General features: G+C 43.9%; 1 protein-coding gene across 2 annotated transcripts in view; it reads right to left on the bottom strand.

Moving 5' to 3' along the window:
* LOC112223514 (zinc transporter ZIP11) overlaps positions 1-25,056 on the bottom strand; it is a 132,433-nt gene that overhangs the window by 61,695 nt on the left and 45,682 nt on the right. Inside the window, exon 5 of one of the 2 annotated variants that reach the window (XM_024386569.1) lies at positions 5,550-5,679. In XM_024386569.1, the coding sequence (XP_024242337.1) occupies positions 5,550-5,679 (130 nt within the window). The remainder of the gene's footprint in view (positions 1-5,549; positions 5,680-25,056) is intronic. The other variant, XM_024386570.1, reaches the window with a different exon arrangement.

The raw sequence follows: 25,056 nt of genomic DNA, 5'->3' as shown, positions 1-25,056 counted from the left end.
GAGCAAATCATATTGAGACTGTTTGCTAATTCAAAAGGAACATAAATCAATTGTATAACAAGCATCCTTCTGGCTGCTTCATAGATCTGTGTTTGTTTTAGAAGTCTCCCTATCTGCTCCTGGGTGCTGTGACCAGAAAGGTCTCCTCCCTTCAGACTGTCCCTTAATGCCACTGAGCATTCTGGGTAGGTTGTCTCCTCAACGACATGCAGAGAGGGAGGAGTCCCACTCCAACCTTTCTCCTCTACTCTCGTTTCAGTTAATCTCACCTGCCAAGTCACCCGCAAACACTCAGACATAGACCACAACTCACGCACAGTGAGCTAAAATACCAACCCGACGACCTGAAAAGTCTTCAAAAATCTACTTGTTACATAATGGAGTGGGATAGTAGGTAGAAATCAGAGACAGTACTGCTCTTCTTCTTAAGACATAAGACGATACGGTTACATAAGATGATAATTTAAAAAAAAGATTTGGCATTAGTGTGTTGTGTTTACCCCCCCAGTCCCTACTCGGTCAACACTTTGAGGTGACTATCTCTTGCCCTAAATGGTGTGACCAAAACAAGTCCGGATAGCCTGTCCTGTAAACAACTCTTAAAGAGAAGAAGGGTAGCTGTGCTTGATGTACTGGAATGGGACTTAAACCTTAAAAAGGGACAGCTCACTTCTTTGTAGTTTCTAAATAACCAGCAAACACACTTTTAAAATGGTTTGGAGGAAACAACGACAGCCTGCCAAGTTTGAAAAGAAGTTAAAACCACAAAAAAGTGAACCATCCCTTTAAGATGTAGCCTTCTCTTTTAACCCCATTACAGAAAAGAAGCAAACACGCGGATTGCCACAGCGAGTAGCTTTGATGCTCACCAAATACAGAGTGAATTATTCAGTAAGTCTCATGCATAAAGTATGAGGGATATACAGTGGGGTCCGAAATTACTCACACCCTTGATAAAGAATGTAAAATAAATACATTGAAATACTGAGCAATATTGTATGCAAAAAATATATATATATGGAGACCAGCAGAGCTAGACTGGCTTCAAACCATTGGGATTGTAGCTACATGATGCTATAGGGTTCACTGGCTTTCCCAATCTGCCTTGGATATTGATATATGGTTGACAAGACAGTCAGTTACAAGCATGTTAGGCAGCCCTTAGCTTGTCACAAAAAAAACAATAATTAAATCAAAACATTATGCATGTGATTGGTTAGTGTCAACAATGGCAATACGTACCGTCCACATTCATATACCACACAGTTTTCGATTAAAAAAAAGAAGTTGCTTTTGATTGGACTTTGGGTTCTCTGTGATGGCTAGGAAAGGAATCACGGTTAAACAGGTAGCATTAAACACTAAGAGAAGGAACCCAGGAAGATAATCAACAGAGAAAACCCCAATCACAATTCACGATCTGAGACGGACCAATCAAGAGACAGAATAGGGGAGAAGGGGCAGAAGTAGCATGGGGAGGAGGAAGCACAGAAGATAACGAGATACCTGGACTCATCAGTTCTGTCTCAAAACTACTCTCAAAAGTTACATTCACAATGCGTATACAGTGTTTGCGGTGTGTGTGTGTGTTTCACTTCATTTTGCTGAGGGAGTATTTGATGAGCAACCTATCACCCCCCAGTAGGGGGATAGGTTATTGGCCATTTGGTTTTCAACCACACATGGAGGGATTTTTCAGGCAGACACAGATCCTTTTTTTTTCTTAATAAGCTTAAAATGTATTAAACTTGTCATAAAAAATGTATATCGGCCATTGATATAGTTAGTTTTACTCTCATTATTAGTCCACTGGCTACCTCACGTTTTTAGCATATTCAAACACCTTTGAGATGGAACTCCGTTAGATTCAAATCATGGTTTGATCGGGAGAAAGCAATAATTGTAACAAAAACTCGATGAAAGCGTAGCCTAACCCAAATTCATATTCATAGCCTATCGGTTAGAGAAAGGGAGAAGGGAATATATACGTTTTTTTTAAACAGCAAGACACGAGATAGTTAAGGAGGATTATATATATGTAAATAGGTTTAGGCTATAAGGTCCATGTATTCAAGACAGACAAACAGACAGAGGGAGAGAGAGAGGAGAGCTTTTGTGCTGCTTTGGTGGAATTCTCCACTCTGTCTAGCCTAAATCTCTCTCTTGCATTCTGTATATAACATATTTATAGAAGCATGCTGGCTGACACCACACACACTGAACATACAGTCATACACTACTGAGTAATCCGGGCTAAGGAAAATTCACTAACACCAATCAGAGTAGAGCAAGCTGCCCCACAGTGAAACCATCACAGCAGGTTGTGGAGTGTAGAATACAAAAGTATGTGGACATGTGGATGTGCTCGTAGAAGCAGAACAACTTCCTTCACTCATGCTGCCAAACATACCCTTGTAAAACTGACCATCCTACCAATCCTCGACTTTGGCGATGTCATTTACAAAATAGCCTCCAATACCCTACTCAACAAATTGGATGCAGTCTATCACAGTGCAATCCGTTTTGTCACCAAAGCCCCATATACTACCCACCATTGCGACCTGTACGCTCTCGTTGGCTGGCCCTCGCTTCATACTCGTCGCCAAACCCACTGGCTCCATGTCCTCTACAAGACCCTGCTAGGTAAAGTCCCCCTTATCTCAGCTCGCTGGTCACCATAGCATCTCCCACCTGTAGCACACGCTCCAGCAGGTATATCTCTCTAGTCACCCCCAAAACCAATTCTTTCTTTGGCCGCCTCTCCTTCCAGTTCTCTGCTGCCAATGACTGGAACGAACTACAAAAATCTCTGAAACTGGAAACACTTATCTCCCTCACTAGCTTTAAGCACCAACTGTCAGAGCAGCTCACAGATTACTGCACCTGTACATAGCCCACCTATAATTTAGCCCAAACAACTACCTCTTTCCCAACTGTATTTAATTTTTATTTATTTATTTATTTTGCTCCTTTGCACCCCATTATTTTTATTTCTACTTTGCACATTCTTCCATTGCAAAACTACCATTCCAGTGTTTTACTTGCTATATTGTATTTACTTTGCCACCATGGCCTTTTTTGCCTTTACCTCCCTTCTCACCTCATTTGCTCACATTGTATATAGACTTGTTTATACTGTATTATTGACTGTATGTTTGTTTTACTCCATGTGTAACTCTGTGTCGTTGTATCTGTCGAACTGCTTTGCTTTATCTTAGCCAGGTCGCAATTGTAAATGAGAACTTGTTCTCAACTTGCCTACCTGGTTAAATAAAGGTAAAATAATTCAAATAAAATAAATAAACTTGTGTCGTCAACAGGTGCAGTTCTGCTGGTAGTAGCAGTACTACCAATAGAGCTGGTATGTGTCTCTGGACGCGGGCCTTACTTTTTTCGAGCAGGTACGCGCAATGCCGTACCCCCGGAGGCATTGCGCGTACCTCCGTTTGGAAATACCTGCACTCGATGATGGGAACATTGCTTTGGGGCCTTGCATCCATTCAGCCAAAAAAGCATTCGTGAGGTGGGGCACTGATGTTGAGGGATTAGGCCTGGCTCGCAGTCAGCGTTCCAATTCATCCCAAAAGTGTTAGATGGGGTTGAGGTCAGGGTTCTGTGCAGGCCAGTCAAGTTCTTGCACACCGACCTTAAACTATTTCTGTATGGACCTTGTTTTGTGCACTGGGGCATTGTCATGCTGAAACACAAAGTTTGAAGCACAGAATCGTCTAGAAAGTCATTGTGTTGTAGCATTAACATGTCCTTTCACTGGAACTAAGGAGCTGAACCATGAAAAACAGCCCCAGACCATTATTCCTGATCCACCAAACTTTACCGTTGGCACTATGCATTCGGGCAGGTGGCGTTCTCCTGGCATCTGCCAAACCCAAATTCGTCCGGCAGAATGCCAGATGGTGAAGCGTGATTTGACACTCTACTGCTCCCGAGTCCAATGGCGGCGAGCTTTACACCACTCCAGTCGACGGTTGGCATTGCGCATGGTTATCTCAAGCTTGTATGCAGCTGCTCGGCCACACACAAGGACATACAATTTTTACGCGCCGCTCACTTCAGCACTCGGCGGTCCCGTTCTGTGAGCTTGTGTGGCCTACCACTTCGCGGGGACCTGTTGTTGCTCCTAGATGCTTCCACTTCACAATAACAGCACTTATAGTTAACCAGCGAACTCTAGCAGAGCAGAAATTTGACATTCTAACTTGTTGGAAAGGTGGCATCCTATGACGGTGGCACATTGAAAGTCACTGAGCTCTTCAGTAAGGCCATTCTACTGCAAATGTGTGTCTTTGAAGATTGCATGGCTGTACACTCGATTTTATATACCTGTCAGCAACGGGTGTGGCTGAAATAGCCGAATCCACTAATTTGAGTGTCTACATACTTTTGTATATAAACACAATGTACCTTAGGATGTCTACATCCACATTGAGTAAAGAGGGAACTGCTTCAATATGTGCTCCAAATCTACGTTATCATCTACATACTGTAGGGATGCTTTGAGCAATTACACCTGACGGTAATGAATGTGAATTTACCACAGGAGTTGGACTGAGAGGATCAAGAAAATGGTTCATGTCACCGCCGCTGACGAGTCCTTTTGAAACGAGGGTCGTGTTCCCGATTTAATCCATCTGCGGTCGGTCAATATGCTCATTATGGTCAACATCCAGCTGACATAACTGTGACGCACTGCACATCCCCTCTAAATACAGTGCATGTCACATATCCTTCCCCTTTCTTAACGTGTCTGTCATCCCAACTTAAAAACATGGCCTGCCAGAGTGACTTCAACCAGGCTCTGGCCAAACAACTGCAAGACACGCATCATCATCATCATCAGTGGACGCATGGCTGGAGTGGATCCCTGTGACAGTACATGAGGGAGGAGGAGGTCACAGTAAATGATTCACCCACTGTATATTCCTATAGTCTAAATTAAATCTTTCCATTTGTTTGGCTCAGTGAATTAACCAAACTGAACACCATGCGCAGGGATCAAGTTAATAATCGCTGCAGGCTTCACTATTATGCAAGCCATTAACATCCCGAACGCTGAATCAAACCAAAGCTGTCAATGATTGGCACACCAACCATATCCTATTTTCTGTTAGTATATTGTCACAGTATTGATAAACCCGTTCTCAATATCCATCTAAACCAATTCACGATGCCTATTAACATAGAGAATGTGAAAATTGGCTATTAAATCTAAGAGTTATTTTGCCCTATACTCTGTGACTCTACGCGTTTATGTTTCGAAATAAATAAATAAATAAAACCAGCAGAAAAACATCAAACAAAGAACACCGGTGAGATGATTCAAGCGCCACAGGAAGCCAGTACAGATATTGATTGGTAAGATGAGAAAGAAGAGAAAGGAGAGAGCGAGAGGAATATCCAAGAGCAAGCCATCAGAGAAATGAGACTCATGGTTTGAAATGGTTTTTCAGTTGAGTCCCTGCCATAGGTTGTTTGAGAGGTAGATGGGGGAGGTTGCTGATAATGATGTGGGTATATGAAGGGCGGCTTGCCTGAGAGCGGTCCTGCTCTACCTATCCTGATGGTCATCTCATCTGAGGCTGGGAACAAGAGGTCCTCCTCCTTGGCCAGTTTGGAGTCTGGGGACAGGGCCAGGGCTGTGTGGGGGTCCACTCCTACACCCTAAAAAACACAGGGAGTTAAACATTCCAATTTATTTATCTAGGTTATAGAGAATGAGAATATAGACCTGACCAAGAGGAGTGCAGTCGACACACACAGTCAGTGAGAAATAGTTTGGCATGCATGAAGGTTTATAAAAACCTTCTTATGATCATTTTATTAGAGGGTTATTAATTCATGTGCTGCTTGTCAAATTCATTTGTGGCTGTTGGACATTTCCGCCAACCCAAACGAAAAACCGTTACATAACCCAATACGATCAATTCAGTCCGGAACAAAAACTTTTTTTTTTTTTTAATAATTTGAAAATCAATAATTGATCATTTGGAATGTACTTATTCAGACTTATTTAAAGCCCATTCACACCTGCATTTTGAAGACGCTTTAAAGGCAGGAAGAGAAAAACAGACAGGTTTTAGACTATAGGTGCCTCTATAGGTTCCCCTTCAAATAGGCTTTGTCCCCTATCTCAGACTTAGAAAAAGTTGGATCTTAGTCATAAGTATAAATGTTAGCGCAATGGCGAAGTCTATAGGTATCTACTAGCATGCTAGCAGATAGACTTCAAGTCATTGCACTATGGGTAACGCTAGTTAGCATTGGCTCGGGAAACTACTTCTAGCTTCCTTCATACCGGACACAGAGACATACAACTGGTATCTACAAATTCACCTGATTCTGGGGACTCTTTGCTAAAATCCCCTAGTATCCCTTTAAAGGAGGCCGTAACGTTCCCATTAAAAAGTCATTATATTAAGATGAGCTGTTAAACTCGACGGAAAATGTACCTATCAATAATCATCAAAACATCCATAAAACTGTGGGATCCTACTACACTGGAACAAATCACAATATGTGGTTGTTGTTTTTTGCCTGTAAAACCCTAATGGTATTTGGCGCTTAGCCTGTACGCTTTTACAATTCCATTCATTTTTTAATGATGTTTGGGGCTGCTCTTGTTTTTGGAGAATGATCATTTCTGCCAGGGGAGATGAGGTGGCAAAAATACAAGGGCAGCACTGGGCGAGAGGAGCAGAGATGAATCCGCTCGGTAGTCTTGGCTTGAATGTGAAATGTTGTGAGACTGCAAAACTCCCTCAAAAACAAAATCAAGCCCATTTGGGGATTGAGCGAGACCACTTATTGCAGAGCAGCCTTAAAAAAAAATGGCCAAAGCGGAGGGATGAGGGATTTGACATCAAGTTATACATAACTATGCTTAAATATAATTATTGTGTGTGTGTGTGTGTGTGTGTGTGTGTGTGTGTGTGTGTGTGTGTGTTAATGCACACATGCATGAGTATGTGTGTGTGTGTGTGTGTGTGTGTGTGTGCCTTTGAAGGATTGGAGATGTGCCTCCCCAGAGGGTGCAATTAACCCCAGTGGTCCCTTTCAGCAGCAGACCTGACAATCTCATCAACAGGAAGGGCTTACAGTAACCGTTAAACACCGCAAACAAGGACCTGGCTCTGATTGAAGTGCTCAAATGCACTCTTGAGTGTCTGCAGCTGCAGCACGGGAGCACAGCCAGATTACACCAGTACTACACCCTGGCTTGTGTCTCAAATGCCACCCTATTCCCTGTACAGCGCACCACGTTTGACCCCTATGGGCCCTGGTAGTGGACCATATAGGGAATAGGGTCCCATTTGGGACGCGTCCCTAGTCCTTCTCCAATGACATCAATGACATTACCTCTGGCCGGCTGGCTGGCTGGCTCTTAGCCTGGTTAAACAATACAAACATTGACTGAAACAATGGTGATTGCAGCATTCTCTCTGTTTACTGGTCTAATAACACACTGAGGGACTGTGAGGAGTGTTTCTGTTACTGTGATGTCTCCCCAGATAGAGTCGTTTCATGTTGAGGTCAGGTAGAGTGTGATGAGTAGTGGGGGGGATGGATTAAGTACCTCTCTCACAGGAGAACTAAACCCGTCCAGGTTCAACACGAACCCTGTGTGTGTGTCGGTATGGGTGTGTGTGTGCGCGTTTAGGCTGTGCATGCTTTTTTGCTCTGTTTCAGTAGGAAAAATGGAAGTGTCCAGTCTGTATCCAGTAATTACATTTGTGCCTTGGACACATTCAGCAGGCGTCGCAGTAGTGAGTGGACAACCGTATGCATTACAGTGTGTTCGCACTGTCCTCTGTTACCATACACCGGCAATCCATTTTCACCTGTTACATTTCTGTTTACTTTCACAACTCTGGCTTCCCCAAACTGATAAGAAATGAAGAGATAAACAACGTGCTCGACTCCACCTTATATAAACGTAAATCCTCGTACACAATCTACAGAACAGAAATAGGACAGCACTCCGGTAAATAAACTTAAATTGACATTTATTTTGCCGCACAAACGCGGCGGGTATGAGCCTTTCTTCAGCGTGCAAGGCAATGGCAATCAATGTCACAACAACAAGACCTCACACACGCGTGTGTGTGTGGTAAGAATAATTGGAGGTGACACAACGGATCAATCCCAACGACAGAGAGGGCCCATTTGGGAATTTACAGTCTGGGAGACCGCACACAATGCATCATGTTTGATACAGCTCATCTGTGGTCCATCAACATCCAATGTCCAATATCCACTGTAACATTTACACAGGGAGCGGAGAAACTCTCTGGGGAGGAGATGTTGTTATGGCAGAGATGAAAAATGATGGAGAGAGAGAGAGAAAGAAATGGAGAGGGAGAGAAAGAGACGAGAGAAGATAGAGAGTTCTTGGTGATGGATTGCTTGTCCTTGAATCCTCAACTTAAGCTCTAATCCCTATGAAGTGGACCAAAATGAATTCTTCTTTATGTCAACAACTGTTGTCAGAGGTTGCTTCTTTATAGTCCATTCTCACTAGCCAGCCACTGTCTGAATAATTCAGAACATTCCTCAGAGTGTGCCTGACAAAATGACGCTAGAGAGTATGTATTATGATAAACATTTGCTTGATAAACGAGACGCTAGTGAGTACACTCCTTATAAACATCCCGCTAGTGAGAACACAACTTAGTCCAATTTAGCAGCTGTGTTGTTGTCAACTGGGAGTGAAAATAAAGATGTGTCCCTTGGGCCAGATGGTGTTTTAATTATCCATAAAGGCCCCATCTATCCATTCATTAAGGCACCCTCCTTCATCCAGCAGATATTTAATTGCTCTGGACTGAGATGTATTCATCACAGCCCCTGACCCTGCTGTTGGGAAGCTCAGTGTGCGTGCGTGCGTTTGTGCATGCGTTTAGATCGGTATGCAATTCTAACCTGGATTCAACCAATCCATCATTGGAGTATTGAAGGAAGCTACACGGATTTTCTACCTGTCCCTGATCTGTCAACATATATCCATGGTTAGCTCTTAGCTTTCCAAATGTCACACAGTCTCAAATCCAAATGTCACAGTCTCAAATCCAAATGTCACACAGTCTCAAATACAAATGTCACACAGTCTCAAATACAGATGTCACACAGTCTGATCATCAGTACATATTGCTCTCATCTTTCTCCTTGTCAATTATCTGACCTCTCAGACTCTTATACCTTATTATTCTAACTCTTTCTGACTATACCTTACTATTCTCACTCTTTCTTGGTAGTCGATACGTAGGCCTTCATGTTCTCTCTTTTATCCCCGAGCTCTTCCTGTATACACACTTATCCCTGGCATCATTTGAAGTGGAGCACAGAACAACATGGCATCAGAACCAGTACCTCTCTGGAGTGCCCGGCCGAGAAACAAAGGTTCCTGACTCATTGATATTGAGCACTGAGCACACAGCTCTCTGATGTGACCAGGGATATGGGGGGGGTTGGAGGAGGTGAGTGTAACCTACTGGTATTGAATCTTTGATGTCAGCATTCTGCTTTGAGACATCTAGGATTAACATCTGTGTGAAAATGCATCCTACTCTGGGCACACAGTGGGGTCAACTCTAAGTCTATTATTAAAAAGGTTCATTAAGGTTAATTATAATAATTAACCTATAATTACAAAAAAAAATTTGCAAATGTATTAAAAATACAAAAAATAACCAGAAAAACATTATTTACATAAGTATTCAGACCTTTTTCTATAAGACTCAAAATTGAGCTCAGGTGCATCCTGTTTCCATTTATTATCCTTGATGTTTCTACAACTTGGAGTCCACCTGTGGTAAATTAAATTGATTGGACATGATTTGGAAAGGCACACTTGTCTATATAAGGACCCACAGTTGACAATGCTCGTCAGAGCAAAAACCAAGCCATGAGGTCTAAGGAATTGTCCAGAGAGCTCCGAGACAGGATTGTATCGAGGCACAGATCTGGGGAAGGGTACCAAAACATTTCTGCAGCATTGAGGGTCCCCAAGAACACAGTGGCCTCCATCATTCTTAAATGGAAGAAGGTTGGAACCACCAAAACTCTTCGTAGAGCTGGACGCCCGGCCAAACTGAGCAATCAAGGGAGTAGGGCCTTGGTTGGGGGGAGCGCTCAAAACCTCAGACTAGGGCGAAGGTTCACCTTCCAACAGGACAACAACCCTAAGCACACAGCCAAGACAACGCAGAGGTGGCTTCGGGACAATTCACTGAATGTCCATGAGTGGCCCTGCCAATGCCCGGACTTGAACCCGATCAAACATCCCTGGGGAGAGCAGAAAATAGCTGTGCAGTGACACTCCCCATCCAACCTGACAGAGCTTGGGAGGATCTGCAGAGAAGAATGGGAGAAACTCCCCAAATACAGGTGTGCCAAGCTTGTAGCGCCATACCCAAGAAGACTCGAGGCTGTAATCACTGCCAAAGATACTTCAACAAAGTACTGAGTAAAGGGTCTGAATACTTATGTAAATGTGATATTTCCAGTTTCGCGTTTTTTTTATAAATGTTCAAACATTTCTAAAAACCTGTCATTATGAGGTATTGTGTGTAGAGTGATATGGGGGAGAAAAAAAAATTAATCAATTTTAGAATACGTCTGTAACGTAACAAAATGTGGAGAAAGTCCAGGTGTCCGAATACTTTGACGGCACTGTACATTAGTAATGGCGATACAGACATGAACTGGACATCAACTACTCTGGGACCGACTGGGAGAAGCAGAAAGTCAGACTGACAGTGCCTACAAAATATATGGGATTTGTGAGGAAGACGTGATGTGTGAACTGTGAAAACGCAGGTCAAATGCCAAGCAATACCAGACTAGCATCAGTTAGGAGAGCTCTAATTGGCAGTGTGGTGTGTTAGCCCACACATCAGAGATTGAGCCCCTGCTTATAGCATTGCTCTGTTGTAAAAAAAAAGATTCCCAGAGGCCTGATAGGTCAAATCCCACACCAAAAGGGTCAGGAAGAAGTCATGCAGCACACCACACAGGGCAATTACTACTGGAGGGTAGCGTTTATAGACAGCTCACACAAAGCCAAGGGACGGTAAGTGTATTATACAAATGCATTCAAGCAATGGAGTAATGTGTGTTTCTCAGCTTTCATCCATGTGACTCATTATCATGCAAATTGCTGGCCGAACGCGTTGTCTCTTTAGCAAATTATGGGTCGTTTGGGTGATGGGGGGGGTTCAACAGATGACATTTAAAAACAATTCTGCCTGACAACCAAGGGATGAGTGTAACGAGGCAAGGCCATGCCCTCTCCATTACCTCCCAGTAATCATATTAGCATGCAAATACTGTATATGCACAGGACAGTAGTGTGGGCCTCACCAGCCTAGGACCCACTGGGAGACATTTACCAACAGGCTCAAAAATATATATATTATTTTCCAACTGTAGCTCATATCTTTCAGCTTTAGGAATGAGAATGTGAACAGCTGCACCAGTGGGATAAGGATCAAAACTAAAACTCATGGGGGGGAAAAAGTGACATTTCCGGTTGAGGATAATATGAAAAAGGCAGCTAGACCGGAGCTCATTAACTTGTGATTATTTTCTATAGATGGAGACTAGTGTCCACAACACTGATACATAAATGTGTGGGCAGCAGGTAGCCTAGCGGTTAAGAGTGTTGAGCCAGTAACCGAAAGGTCGCTGGTTTGAATCCCAGAGTCGACTACGTGGGGAAAAAATCTGTAGATGTGCCCTTGAGCACGGCACTAATTGGTCTGTAAGTCACTCTGGATAAGAGTGTCTGCTAAATGACTCAAATGTATATATACACACTCCCTCTTGCACACACAACCACCATATACGTTTCTGCTAATATTTATTATATTTCTCGTGCTGCTCAACCATTTTACACCTAACTGTATGCATATATCGACCTCATCCAGACACATCAGGGCTTCTAACTGTAGAACCCAGTTCCTACATCTGAATATAAAAATGGATTTTATCAAACAAAACTATGCTACATTTTTATCTCTGGGACCCTCAGGATGACAAATCAGAGCAAGATTACTGAATGTAAGTACATTATTTACCTTCAGAGGTGAATGTATCAAACCAGTTGCCGTGATAAGTGTTTTGTGTTGTGCACTCTCCTCAAACAATAGCATGGTATTTTTTCACTGTAATAGTTACTGTAAATTGGACAGTGCAGTTATATTAACAATAATGTAAGCTTTCTGCCCATATAAGACATGTCTATGTCCTGGGAAATGTTCTTGTTACTTACAACATCATGCTAATCACATTAGCACACGTTAGCTCAACCGTCCAACGGGGTGGAACACCGATCCCGTAGAGGTTTAAACCAATCAACATACAGGATTAGACCCACCCGTTTTTAAATTGTGTGTATTCTTGTGTTCTTTCTCTACTGGACTTTACACGTTTTTATATTGATACTGCACTGTTGAGGAAGAGCTTGCAACAAAGTAATTAACTGAACTATACCGTTTACACCCGCTGTATCTTGTGCAGATGAAATGAGTGCAGATAGAATGGCCTGTTCGTCCCTTACCATATTAGAACTGGACAGTAGAACACTTGGCCCTGCTTAGACAGCTTGAGGTGTGAAGGACCAATCTAAACCCAATATCTGGTAAGAAGATGGTAGGGTATTTGCAACCACTAAAAGGCGGAGAACATGCATAGAGTTAGTTTACTGAGTTACAGTTCATATAAGGAAATTAGTCAATTGAAACAAATTCATTAGGCCCTAATCTATGGACTTCACATGACTTGGCATGGGTGCGACCACCCACTGGGGAGCCAGGCCCTGCCAATCAGAATGCGTTTTCCACACAAAAGGGTGTTATTACAGACAGAAATACTCCTCAGTTTCATCAGCTGTCCTGGTGGATGATCTCAGACGATCCCGCAGGTGAAGAAGCCGTATGTGGAGATCCTGGGCTGTAGCATTGTGTTGTGTAACAAAACTGCACATTTTAGAGTGGTCTTTTAATGTCCCAAGCACAAGGTGCACCTATGCAATGATCATGCTGTTTAATCAGCTTCTGCTGATGCTCATGCTGTTTAATCAAATTTTTGAGAAATAAGCTTTTTGTGCGTATAAAACATTTGCGGGATCTTTTATTTCAGCCCATGAAACATGTGCCCAACACTTTACATATTGCGTTTATATTTTTGTTCAGTTTATCACGCAGTGTGGTCGTTCCACAGGGATGCTGGCCCATGTTGACTTCAGTGCTTCCCAGAGTTGTGTCAAGTTAACTGGATGTCCTGTGAGTGGTGGACCATTATTGATAAACACAGGAAACTGTTGAGTGAAAAACCCAGCGGCGTTGCAGTTCTTGACACACTCAAAGCAGTGCGCCTGGCACCTACTACCATACCACGTTCAAAGGCACTTAAACTTTTGTCTTGCCCATTCACCCTCTGAATGGCACACATACACAATCCATGTCTCAATTGTCTCGAGGCTTAAAAATCATTCTTTTAAATCTGTCTCCTCCCCTTCATCTACACTGATTGATAAGGGATCATAGCTTGCACCTGGATTCACCTGGTCAGTCTAGGTCATGGGAAGAGCAGGTGTTCCTAATGTTTTGTGCACTCAGTGTACATACAAAGTGAGTAAAACAGTACGTAAACATTGTTAATGTGACCAGTGATCAATGTCTCTATATACATGGAGCAGCGGTCTCTAAGGTGCCGGGCAGAGAGCTGGGCGGTAGCTGGCTATTAACAGTGTCTTTAGGTGCCGGGCAGAGAGCTGGGCGGTAGCCGGCTATAAACAGTATATTTAGGTGCCGGGCAAAGAGCTATTTGGGGCGGCAGGTAGCCAAGTGGTTAGAGTGTGGGGCAAGTAACCGAAAGGCTGCCGGATCGAATCCCCGAGCTGACATGGTAAAAATCTGTCGTTCTGCCCCTGAACAAGGCAGTTAACCCACTGTTCCCCGGTAGGCCGTCATTGTAAATAAGAAGTTGTTCTTAACTGACTTGCCTAAAGGTTAAATGAAAAGAATATACAGTATGTATATATATATATATATATTTTTTTTTTAAACAGTGTCTTTAGTTGCCGTGCAGACGGTTGCCGGCTATTGACAGTATGGAAGCTGTTTTTCAGTTTCTCAGTCCCGACTTTAACAAAACTGTAGTGTCTGTCTGCTAGATTATGACAGGGTGACACTGTCGTGATAGGAGGGAAAAATCATTCCAGTTACATATTGGGATATCATTTTTTATGATACATCGTTTCGTTTTGACAATATCGCAATATAATTTCAGCTAGTTGGCTGTATCTGCACCAAAACTCCAATATTATTCATTTTAAGCTTGTTCTCCAGCTTCTTTCTAAATAGGGAGTCAATTGGTTTTCAGCACTTTTACTTCCATGACGATCAAAACTCGAATCGCAATAAAATCAGATTCGAATCGCAAAACATAATTGTGAGAATCACAATACATATTGTATCGGCGCCTAAGTATCATGATAATATCGTATTGTGAGGTCCCTGACAACTCCCAGCCCTAGAGGACAGACTGTGGTTCGAGTGGCTGAGGTCCTTGATGATTTTCTTGGCCTTCCTACGACACCAGGTGCTGTAGATATCCTGGAGGGCAGGCAGTGTGCCCGCAATGATGCGTTGGGCTGACCACACCGCCCTCTGGAGGGCCATGCGATTGCGGGCAGTGCAGTTGATGTACCAAGCGGTGACACAGCCTGACAGAATGCTCTCAATGGTGCATCTGTACAAGTTCATGGGTGTCTTAGAGGCCATGCAGAATTTACTCAACCTACGGAGGTTGAAGAGGTGCTGTTGCGCTTCTTCACCACTGTGTCGGTACAGTGCACACCAAGGAACTTGAAGCTTTTCAACTGCTTCACTGCAGCCCGTCGATGTGGATGGGAGCCTGCTCTCCCTGCTGTCTCGGAGTCCACCATCAACTCCTTCGTTTTGTTAACGTTGAGGGAGAGGTTATTTCCCTGGAACCACTCCGCCAAGGCACTAACATCCTCCCTGTAGGCGGTCTCGTCGTTGTTGTTGATCAGGCCTACCACTGTTGTGTCATCAGAAAACTTGAGAGCTGGAGTGGTGCATAGCCACGCAGTCATGGCTGAACAGGGAGGACATGGGTGAGGGTGCAGAGCACACAACCCTGGGGGGGCCCACCGTGTTGAAGATCGGCGTGGCAGAGGTGTTGTTGTCTGCCCTCACCACCTGTGGCGACCTGTCAGGAAGTCCAGAATCCAGTTGCAGAAGGAGGGGTTCAGTCCTATTGCCCTAAGCAAAGTGATGAGCTTGGGAGGCACTATGGTGTTGAAAGCTAAGCTGTAGACGATAAACAGCATTCTCACATAGGTATTCCTCTTGTCCATGTGGGATAGGGCTGTGTGCAGTCCAGTGGCTATTGCATCACTTGTGGATCTGTGGGGGTGGTATGCAAATTATAGTGGGTTGAGGGTGTCAGGTGGAGGTGATATGGTCCTTGATTAGCCTCTCAAAGTGCTTCATGATGACAGAACTGACTGGGTGATAGTCAGTGAGTTCAGTTACCTTCGCTTGCTTGGGTACCGGAACAAATGGACAGCTTGAAGAAAGTGGGGACGACAAACTCGATAGAGAGAGACCATGTCGCTCTGAGGACGGGGTTTTGGATACCGTCCATGCTGGCAGCCGTGCGAGGGTTAACACACTCTGAAGTCTTACGTCGGCCGCGGAGATTGAGAGCAGAGCCCCCGCCGTGTGCTCTCGTTCTCTGCCGGCGGCTTTGTGTTTCTCTCCTCAAAGCGAAGGTATTCAGCTTATCTGGAAGCGGGGGGGGGCAGCAACGTGGCTGGTTTTCCCCTTTACAATCTAAAGTCCCTGCCTCATCCTATGACCTATACAGAGAGGGGTTGTGTGCAGTGAGCTAATCTAAAAATCAGACAGGCTTTAGCAACACAGGAAGATGGAGAGAGTGATAAAGAAAGAGAGAAAGAGAAACAGAATGAGGAGGGGAGAGGTGCACCTGGACCAGTGCAGCTCGATAGCCACGGCGTCGAGCTTAATTTCAGCACTGGCGGGAGGCTTGGTTGATATTTGCTCCTCCGCCCCAGGCATATTCTATACAGAGATTATACATTTCTGTGATTAAGTATTCATATCCTGCAGGGGGGGACATCTATCAGGGACGGACAAGCGTGTTGAACCGGCAAGGAAAAGAGAGACGCAGCAGAGAAACTTTAGCTACAGAGGTTCTACCAATAAACATTGCATTGGACTAGTGAAGCCTGAGCTCCAGTTGGCTTTGGCATGTCATCTGTTACCGCTGCGCACCACCCAGGAGCAATGTGCACTCATTGCATGTGTTCATCACACGTGGCTGGAAATGAGTGTAGAACACATTCCAGTTCATATAAATAGAACAAAGACTAAGGCCTATAGACATTATATAAACACTATATTTGTCTGAATTTAATTGTCATTCCAAAAGAACACCTGTCGCCTTCTTAACAGCTACAGCCCAGAGCTCTAAGGACAGCCATTCCAATGGATGATGTCACACTGCCCAGGATCTCTGTAGGCACTAACAAATCCACCTGTTGAGACATCCAGCCAACAACGATTGCTTCCTGCCCTCTAAATACATGAGCGAAATGTGCCCAGATGATTGTTGCTATTCACACTCCACCATGCCACCCGGTCTTTCTCTCAGAGAAATTAATGGCATGTCTGATAACTATAATGAGTGAGGAAATGGATGTGGGTTTGCACATTAAGGGATGAACAAACACACAGACGGCACATAGACACAGATACACCAACACGTGCAAGAATGTACTTCATTCCTAGTCCTGCAGCTGCTTTCTGTACCACACAAACGCATGAGCAAGCCATATTAGAAAAATGTGTTCCATGGCCTTTAACTATACTCCTTATGTTGATTTATCTGTTGCAGTGTTGCACGATACCATTGGTAATTAATTAGCTTCTTATAGGTAAAGCGGCATGAGGTGTGAAACTAGTTTCTACTTATAATCCCAGATGCATCAAACCACCACACACACTTGGATACAAACAGACACACACAGACACACACACACACAACACCTAACATAACGTAAAAATAAAGATATATGATAGGCCAGGCAAGACACATACAGTGGGGCAAAAAAATATTTAGTCAGCCACCAATTGTGCAAGTTCTCCCACTTAACAAGATGAGAGGCCTGTAATTTTCATCATCGGTACACTTCAACTATGACAGAAAAAAATGCAGAAAATCACATTGTAGGATTTTTAATGAATTTATTTGCAAATTATGGTGGAAAATAGGTATTTGGTCACCTACAAACAAACAAGATTTCTGTCTCTCACAGACCTATAACTTCTTCTTTAAGAGGCTCCTCTGTCCTCCACTCGTTACCTGTATTAATGGCACCTGTTTGAACTTGTTATCAGTATAAAAGACACCTGTCCACAACCTCAAACAGTCACACTCCAAACTCCACTATGGCCAAGACCAAAGAGCTGTCAAAATTGTAGACCTGCACCAGGCTGGGAAGACTGAATCTGCAATAGGTAAGCAGCTAGGTTTGAAGAAATCAACTGTGGGAGCAATTATTAGGAAATGGAAGACATACAAGACCACTGATAATCTCCCTCGATCTGTGGCTCCACGCAAGATCTCACCCAGTGGGGTCAAAATGATCACAAGAACGGAGAGCAAAAATCCCAGAACCACACAGTGGGACCTAGTGAATGACCTGCAGAGAGCTGGGACCAAAGTAACAAAGCTTACCATCAGTAACACACTACGCCGCCAAGGACTCTGCAGTGCTAGATGTGTCCCCCTGCTTAAGCTAGTACATGTCCAGGCCTGTCTGAAGTTTGCTAGAGAGCATTTGGATGATCCAGAAGAAGATTGGGAGAAGGTCATATGGTCAGATGAAACCAAAATATAACTTTTTGGTAAAAACTCAACTTGTTGTGTTTGGAGGACAAAGAATACTGAGTTGCATCCAAAGAACACCATACTTACTGTGAAGCATGGGGGTGGAAACATCATGCTTTGGGGCTGTTTTTCTGCAAAGGGACCAGGACGACTGATCCGTTTAAAGGAAAGAATGAATGGGGACATGTATCGTGAGATTTTGAGTGAAAACCTCCTTCCATCAGCAAGGGCATTGAAGATGAAACGTGGCTGGGTCTTTCAGCATGACAATGATTCCAAACACACCGCCCGGGCAACGAAGGAGTGGCTTCGTAACAAGCATTTCAAGGTCCTGGAGTGACCTAGCCAGTCTCCAGATCTCAACCCCATAGAAAATCATTGGAGGGAGTTGAAAGTCCGTGTTGCCCAGCAACAGCCCCAAAACATCACTGCTCTAGAGGACATCTGCATGGAGGAATGGACCAAAATACCAGCAACAGTGTGAGAAAACCTTGTGAAGACTTACAGAAAACGTTTGACCTCTGTCATTGCCAACAAAGGGTATATAACAAAGTATTGAGATAAACTTTTGTTATTGACCAAATACTTATTTTCCACCATAATTTGCAAATAAAAATTCATTTAAAATCCTACAATGTGATTTTCTGGATTTCTTTTCTAATTTTGTCTGTCATAGTTTAAGTGTACCTATGATGAAAATTACAGGCCTCTCATCTTTTTAAGTGGGAGAACTTGCACAATTGGTGGCTGACTAAATACTTTTTTTGCCCCACTGTACATAGCATAGGCTAACATACATCATGCGTAGGCTAACATACATCATGCGTAGGCTAACATACACCCCGCGTAGGCTATTTGCAAAAATAAGTGATATTTTTGCATTCGGTCTGTGAATGTTGCCCATCATAATCCATTAGATCAGGTTTGCGTGTACACCGTCTTTGATGAGAGTAAAGACTTGGAAAAGAAAGACAAGAAGATCTATACGGAGGGTATAGAAATACCTCAAAACCACAGGCCCCTTGTTTCACAGTATGAGCTGGGAGCTGAAAAGGGCACGAGAACAACATGACAGTATGTGTGACATTGATCCATGTGGTCACAGGATGCACAATGAGCGGACCAGCGCATGATTCCCTAGGCCTATGTCAAAGGAATGTTTAACAGTATGGCATGGGTTCTTTCCTAAAGTTATCAAATAGCGTATAGTATACTAACCAGTCTTGTGGATAAGGAGCGCCACGCTCTTGATATGTGGTGCTCACTGCTCCTCAAATATATATATATAATATTTAAAAAATAAGCAGAGATTTCCTGACCACTTCTTAAGTCGTTCTGGATAAGACTGTCTGCTAAATGACAAATGTAAACAGGACTTTGATTTTGGTACCTTGCAACGCAGTGTTGTTCACAGCTTTCGTCCACAAGCATCTGGAGATTAAAAGCACTCCTTCTGCAGTGTCCCGACAAAAAGTGCTTGGTCAAAACAGAATTCAATAACTTTACTACTCTGAACCTCACAGGTCAAATCCACGTCCAAACCCAGTGGACAAACAGATCTGGCATTTTGTTCCTTCATTCCAACAACATATCTATGGACAATGCAGGACCGTACAGTTGAGACCAAGGCTATTTGCAAAAATAAACAATATTTGGATGAGCTGTCCTATCCAGGTCATTGTCAACGATGTGAGAGTTTGTGAAGTTTCTGAGGGCTGTTGGTGGATCTCCCCCATCTCCAGCTCCATCACTCTGCCCTGTAGAGTGAGGTGGAACAGTGACAGGTTGGAGCCCACAGTGGCCTGGTGCAGGGCGGACAGCAACTCTACCTGTGTGCCCAGCAGGTTGGTTCCGAAACTCAGGCCCTCACCTGGAACCACACTGGCCCAGCGTGTCCTACCTGACCCTCCAGCCCATCTCCCTGTCCGACACTGAGGACTACCCCCGGCTGACTACTGTGATCCAGACTCAAGGACCAGCCGGGCCTCTGCAGCTCTACGTGACCAGAGAAAGAAAGCCCAGTGTTGAAGAACTGTCGGGAAGATGACGTAGACGCACGGTGTTGTCATGGACTTCACTCGCATTGTCCCGTTTGTTGCGTTCACCTTGGTTGTCGTAATTCTGACTACCGGTTGGATTCTACTGGCCAGAGGAAGAAGGATGAGTCCACCAGCGGGGAGAGGGGTCAGAGAGGGGTGGACCCTCTCCCTGAGGAAAGGGTGAGGAGGAAAAGCTTGAAGATCTGTATGAAGATGTGATGCTGTACTAATGCACTGCTTAGCTGTATTCTGTGGTCTATAAAATAAAACTGGTTCCAGCCATACAATCTGATTGATCAACGTGTGTTCTAACTGCGCTCGCTTAGCCTAACTCCTTTGACTGCATCACATCAATACCAATAGGCTAACTGCCATGACTTGTTGCTTCATCACTGAATGACTATCTTGGAAATGTTGAGCAGATAAAACCGTCAAGTGTTGTTTTGTAGCCATTATAGATCAAGTACACAGAAAGTCTGGGTGAGAGTGCTCTTCGTTTTCTCATGTTGATATCAAATAACATGGTACGTTTGCGTGTAACGTCTCAGAGAAGAAGAAGGAAAACATGTCATTATTTCAACGTTGCATTTCGGGTAATCTGTGAGGTGAAAGACTACAGTACGCCCCTGTGTTGCTGCTCTAAAGACCAGCTGATCCCTCTGGTCACAAACACATAGGCTACACATGAAGTTGGAAGGAGAGTGTGTTATTAACTAGCAGAACTATCTCTCGAGCAGCTCCTCCGCAAGACCCCTGGCACTGAACATCTGACAGATCATCTTAAATTGTGACACTTAACTTAAATGCATATTATAATCACTAGCAGGAATTGGACTCTAGATACAAGGCTTAAAATGTAAACATCGTTAAAACACACCTTTGAACGTGAAAGTATTACTGAGAGAAGTGGGATTTGAATAATCCTGATAGCAATTGATTCAAATCCTCACAGGTTTCCTGTTCTCGGTTGGTGAGAGAAGCTCAGCAGAAGATGAAGTCACTGAGCCACGTACATGGTTGGTACTGCAGTTGATGTCACTACGGAGACTCCCCCATACATCACCAAGCACACAGGGGTTGAGGGGACATTACTCAGTATTGCAGATGCTGAGAATTCTGTTTGCTGTAAACGGAGTTTACAAAACATTAGGAACACAATCGGTGTAGATGAAGGAGAGGAGACAGGTTAAAGAAGGATTGTTAAGCCTTGAGACATGGATTGTGTGCCATTCAAGAGGGTGAATGGAGAACACATAATATTTAAGTGCCTTTGAACGGGGTATGGTAGTAGGTGCAAGGCACACCGGTTTGTGTCAAGAAGTGCAACGCTGCTGGGTTTTTTCCACGTTTAACTGTTTCCCGTGTGTATCAAGAATGGTTCACCACCCAAAGGTCATCCAGCCAACTTGCCACAACTGTGGGAAGCATTGGAGTCAACATGGGCCAGCATCCCTGTGGAATGCTGTCGACACATTGTAGAGTCCATGCCCCAACGAAATGAGGATGTTCTGAGGGCAAATGGTGTTCGTAATGTTTAGTATACTTTATGTACATGTACTATAACAGAGAAACTGTTGGATAACTCATTGGGCAAGACCATCAGATCCAGCGTAAGACTCCCAGCCCAGTCAATTACAGAGTGAAAGAGCAGCTGGACCCTGGGTGCTGGACAGAGACGAGGGGGTGTGTTTGAGGTCTGTGGTGGTACCGTGGGACCCCTCTCTACAGCAGCCTCCCAGACCTTAGCCCAACTGGCCACAAACTGCCAACAAACAGCATTTAAATCCAGACAAACCACATGGGAAAAGCTACTGTGTAAGGACAGGTCTCTGGGGTACCACAGAGAGATGGAGAGAAGGCGAGAGGGAATGAGGAGTTTGGAAAGTCATGAGCAGGGGGACAAAGTGAGAGAGGGATAAATACAAGGCCAATTGTGCCATTATAAACAGTTTACCACAGTAATCATTAAAAGCACTTAATTATACTTAGCCCTTTGACGGATGGGTCATGGTCTTAAAAAAATAAACTCTTAAGATAACATGGAATCCCTTGAGACATGGGGGGGGGGGTCAGAGGACAACATGTTTAACCTTTGACCTTGCTAAGATTAACTTTATTTTCCCTAAGGAGAATAGCATTCAAATCAAATTTGGCCTGCTGTAGGTACAGCTGAAGTCATAAATTTACATACACTTAGGTTGGAGTCATTAAAACTTGTTTTTCAACCACTCCACAAATGTATTGATAACAAACTATAGTTTTGGCAAGTCGGTTAAGGACATCTACTTTGTGCATGACACAAGTGATTTTTCCAACAATTGTTTACAGACAGATTATTTAATTTATAATTCACTGTATCACAATTCCAGTGGGTCAGAAGTTTATATACACTAAGCTGACTGTGCCTTTAAACCACTTGGAAAATTCCAGAAAATGATGTCATGGCTTTAGAAGCTTCTGATAGGCAAATTGACATAATTTGAGTCAAATTGGAGGTGTACCAGTGGATGCATTTCACGGCCTACCTTCAAACTCAGTGACTCTTTTCATGGGAAAATCAAAAGAAATCAGCCAAGAACTCAGAAAAGGAAATTGTAAACCTCCACAAATCTGGTTCATCCTTGGGAGCAATTTCCAAACGCCTGAAGGTACCATGTACAAAAAAAAGTACGCAAGTATAAACACCATGGGACCACACAGCCGTCATACCGCTCAGGAAAGAGACGCGTTCTGTCCTAGAGATGAACGTACTTTGGTGCGAAAAGTGCAAATCAATCCCAGAACAACAGCAAAGGACCTTCTGAAGATGCTGGAGGAAACCGGTACAAAAGTATCTGTATCCACAGTAAAACGAGTCCTATATCGACATAATCTGAAAGGCCGCTCAGCAAAGAAGAAGCCACTGCTCCAAAACCGCCATAAAAAAGCCAGACTACAATTTGCAACTGCACATGGGGACAAAGATCTTACTTTTTGGAGAAATGTCCTCTGGTCTGATGAAAAAAATAGAAAAAAATAGAACTGTTTGTCTATAATGAACATTGTTATGTTTGGAGGAAAAAGGGGGAGGCTTGCAAGCCGAAGAACACCCTCCCAACTATGAAGGACGGGGGTGGCAGCATCATGTTGTGGGGGTGCTTTGCTGCAGGAGAGACTGGTGCACTTCACAAAATAGATGGCTTCATGAGGTTGGAAAATTGTGGATATAAACATATAAACAAATATAACTTTTACATTTCCCTGTAGTTTTCCAATAAAATGGTCTGAGGGTGAAGTGGACATGCTCGGTACTCATATCCCAAAAGAAAGAAATTCTCACTACAATACATTTTAATAGAAATTAGCAAAAATGGATAAGATCTTGCTATCCTGGAAATGAGTGTTTGTAAATTCAATCTGGAGTGCCAGAGTGCGCTCTGGGCGTTCATAAATTCACAGCGATGTCAGGTAGAAAAACGCTCTGAATTTACGAATGGACTATCGGAGTGCTGGACGCTCTGGCTGAGGAGTAGGGTTGATCTGAGCATTGACCTCACAACAGCAGTCAAGCACCCAAGCTAACTGGCTAACTTGCTAGCTACTTCCAGACAAAAATGAGAGAAGGCCTCACTCTGACCATTTCACTCGCCCTAGAAGAGCTGGTTAGGCTGTTTTCATGTTATGGTGACTAACTGAGCAACAATTTAATTAATCTTTTTTTGCCAACGTTTGCTGACAGAAGCCATATTCAACACGAGTTGAGCGTTCGTAAATTTGTTCGTTATTCTGCGCTCTGGCACACTCAAGACAGTCGTGCTCTGAAATCGGAGTAGATAGCCAGAGTGAATTTACGTTCCTAACTCGTATCATATCCCTATCAAGTCATATCCCAGTTTAACTATTTGCTTAACCCTTGTATGGTGTTCAGGTATGTGTGACCCATTTTCAATGTTTTCAAAAATAAAAATGATTCAATGAATGATCTTTTTAACCTGAGACTCATTGGCCTTGGCTCATTGTCTGTGAAGAACATGTAATATAAACACATTTTCATTGAGCACACACTACGCACCCCCCTACACACTTATATTACATATGTGGTGTTCGGGTCCACTATTTCAACATAGCACCAAAAACCTGTCCGTCTCCCTGCCTACCCTTTTTGGTGTGTGAAACTATACAATGTCTTGCGGGAACCTACACAATGTTATTACAATGCATTATTTCGATACATTGCAGTAAAAATGCAGTATTTTCCCACACAATTTGGGGAGGGATACAACAAATAAAATAGCTTTGAATGTGTGGCTCCTTACCACAATCAATCAGTATGGCAAAAACAATCTCTGCTCAGAGAGCAGAAGTTATTTTTGCAGAGAGAGAAGCTAGTGTGGAAGGAGCGTGAGTTGACAGTGACTTGGAAGAAGAGGATGACCCTTAGCCAGCCCCAGGGCCAGCCTGTCAGCAGCCAGCCCCAGGACCAGCCTGTCAGCAGCCAGCCCCAGGACCAGCCTGTCAGCAGCCAGCCCCAGGACCAGCCTGTCAGCAGCCAGCCCCAGGACCAGCATGTCAGCAGCCAGCCCCAGGACCAGCCCGTCAGCAGCCTGCAGCTCAGACTGTCCGCAATAGGCTGAGAAGCTGGACTTGCAGGCCTGTTGTAAGGCAGGTCCTCACCAGACATCACTGGCAACAATGTCGCCAATGGGCATAAACCCACCATCGCTGGACCAGACAGGACTGGCAAAAGGTGCCCTTCACTGATGAGTCACGGTTTTGTTTTATCAGGGGTGATGGTCGGATTCGCATTATCATCGAAAGAATGAGCGTTACACCGAGGCCTGTACTCTGGAGCGGGATCGATTTGGAGGTGGAGGGTCCATCATGGTCTGGGGCGGTGTCTCACAGCATCATCAGACTGTCTGCAATGACAACATGCTCAGTCTCAATGCTGTGCGTTACAGGGAAGACATTCTCCTCCCTCATGTGGTACCCTTCCTGCAGGTTCATCCTGACATGACCCTCCAGCATGACAATGCCACCAGCCATACTGCTCGTTCTGTGCGTGATTTCCTGCAAGACA

The sequence above is a fragment of the Oncorhynchus tshawytscha genome, linkage group LG24 (assembly GCF_018296145.1).
Source record: "Oncorhynchus tshawytscha isolate Ot180627B linkage group LG24, Otsh_v2.0, whole genome shotgun sequence".
Lineage (NCBI taxonomy): Eukaryota > Metazoa > Chordata > Actinopteri > Salmoniformes > Salmonidae > Oncorhynchus > Oncorhynchus tshawytscha.
The sequence above is the reverse complement of the archived record's forward strand: the minus strand, read 5'-3'. Positions and strand labels throughout refer to the sequence as shown.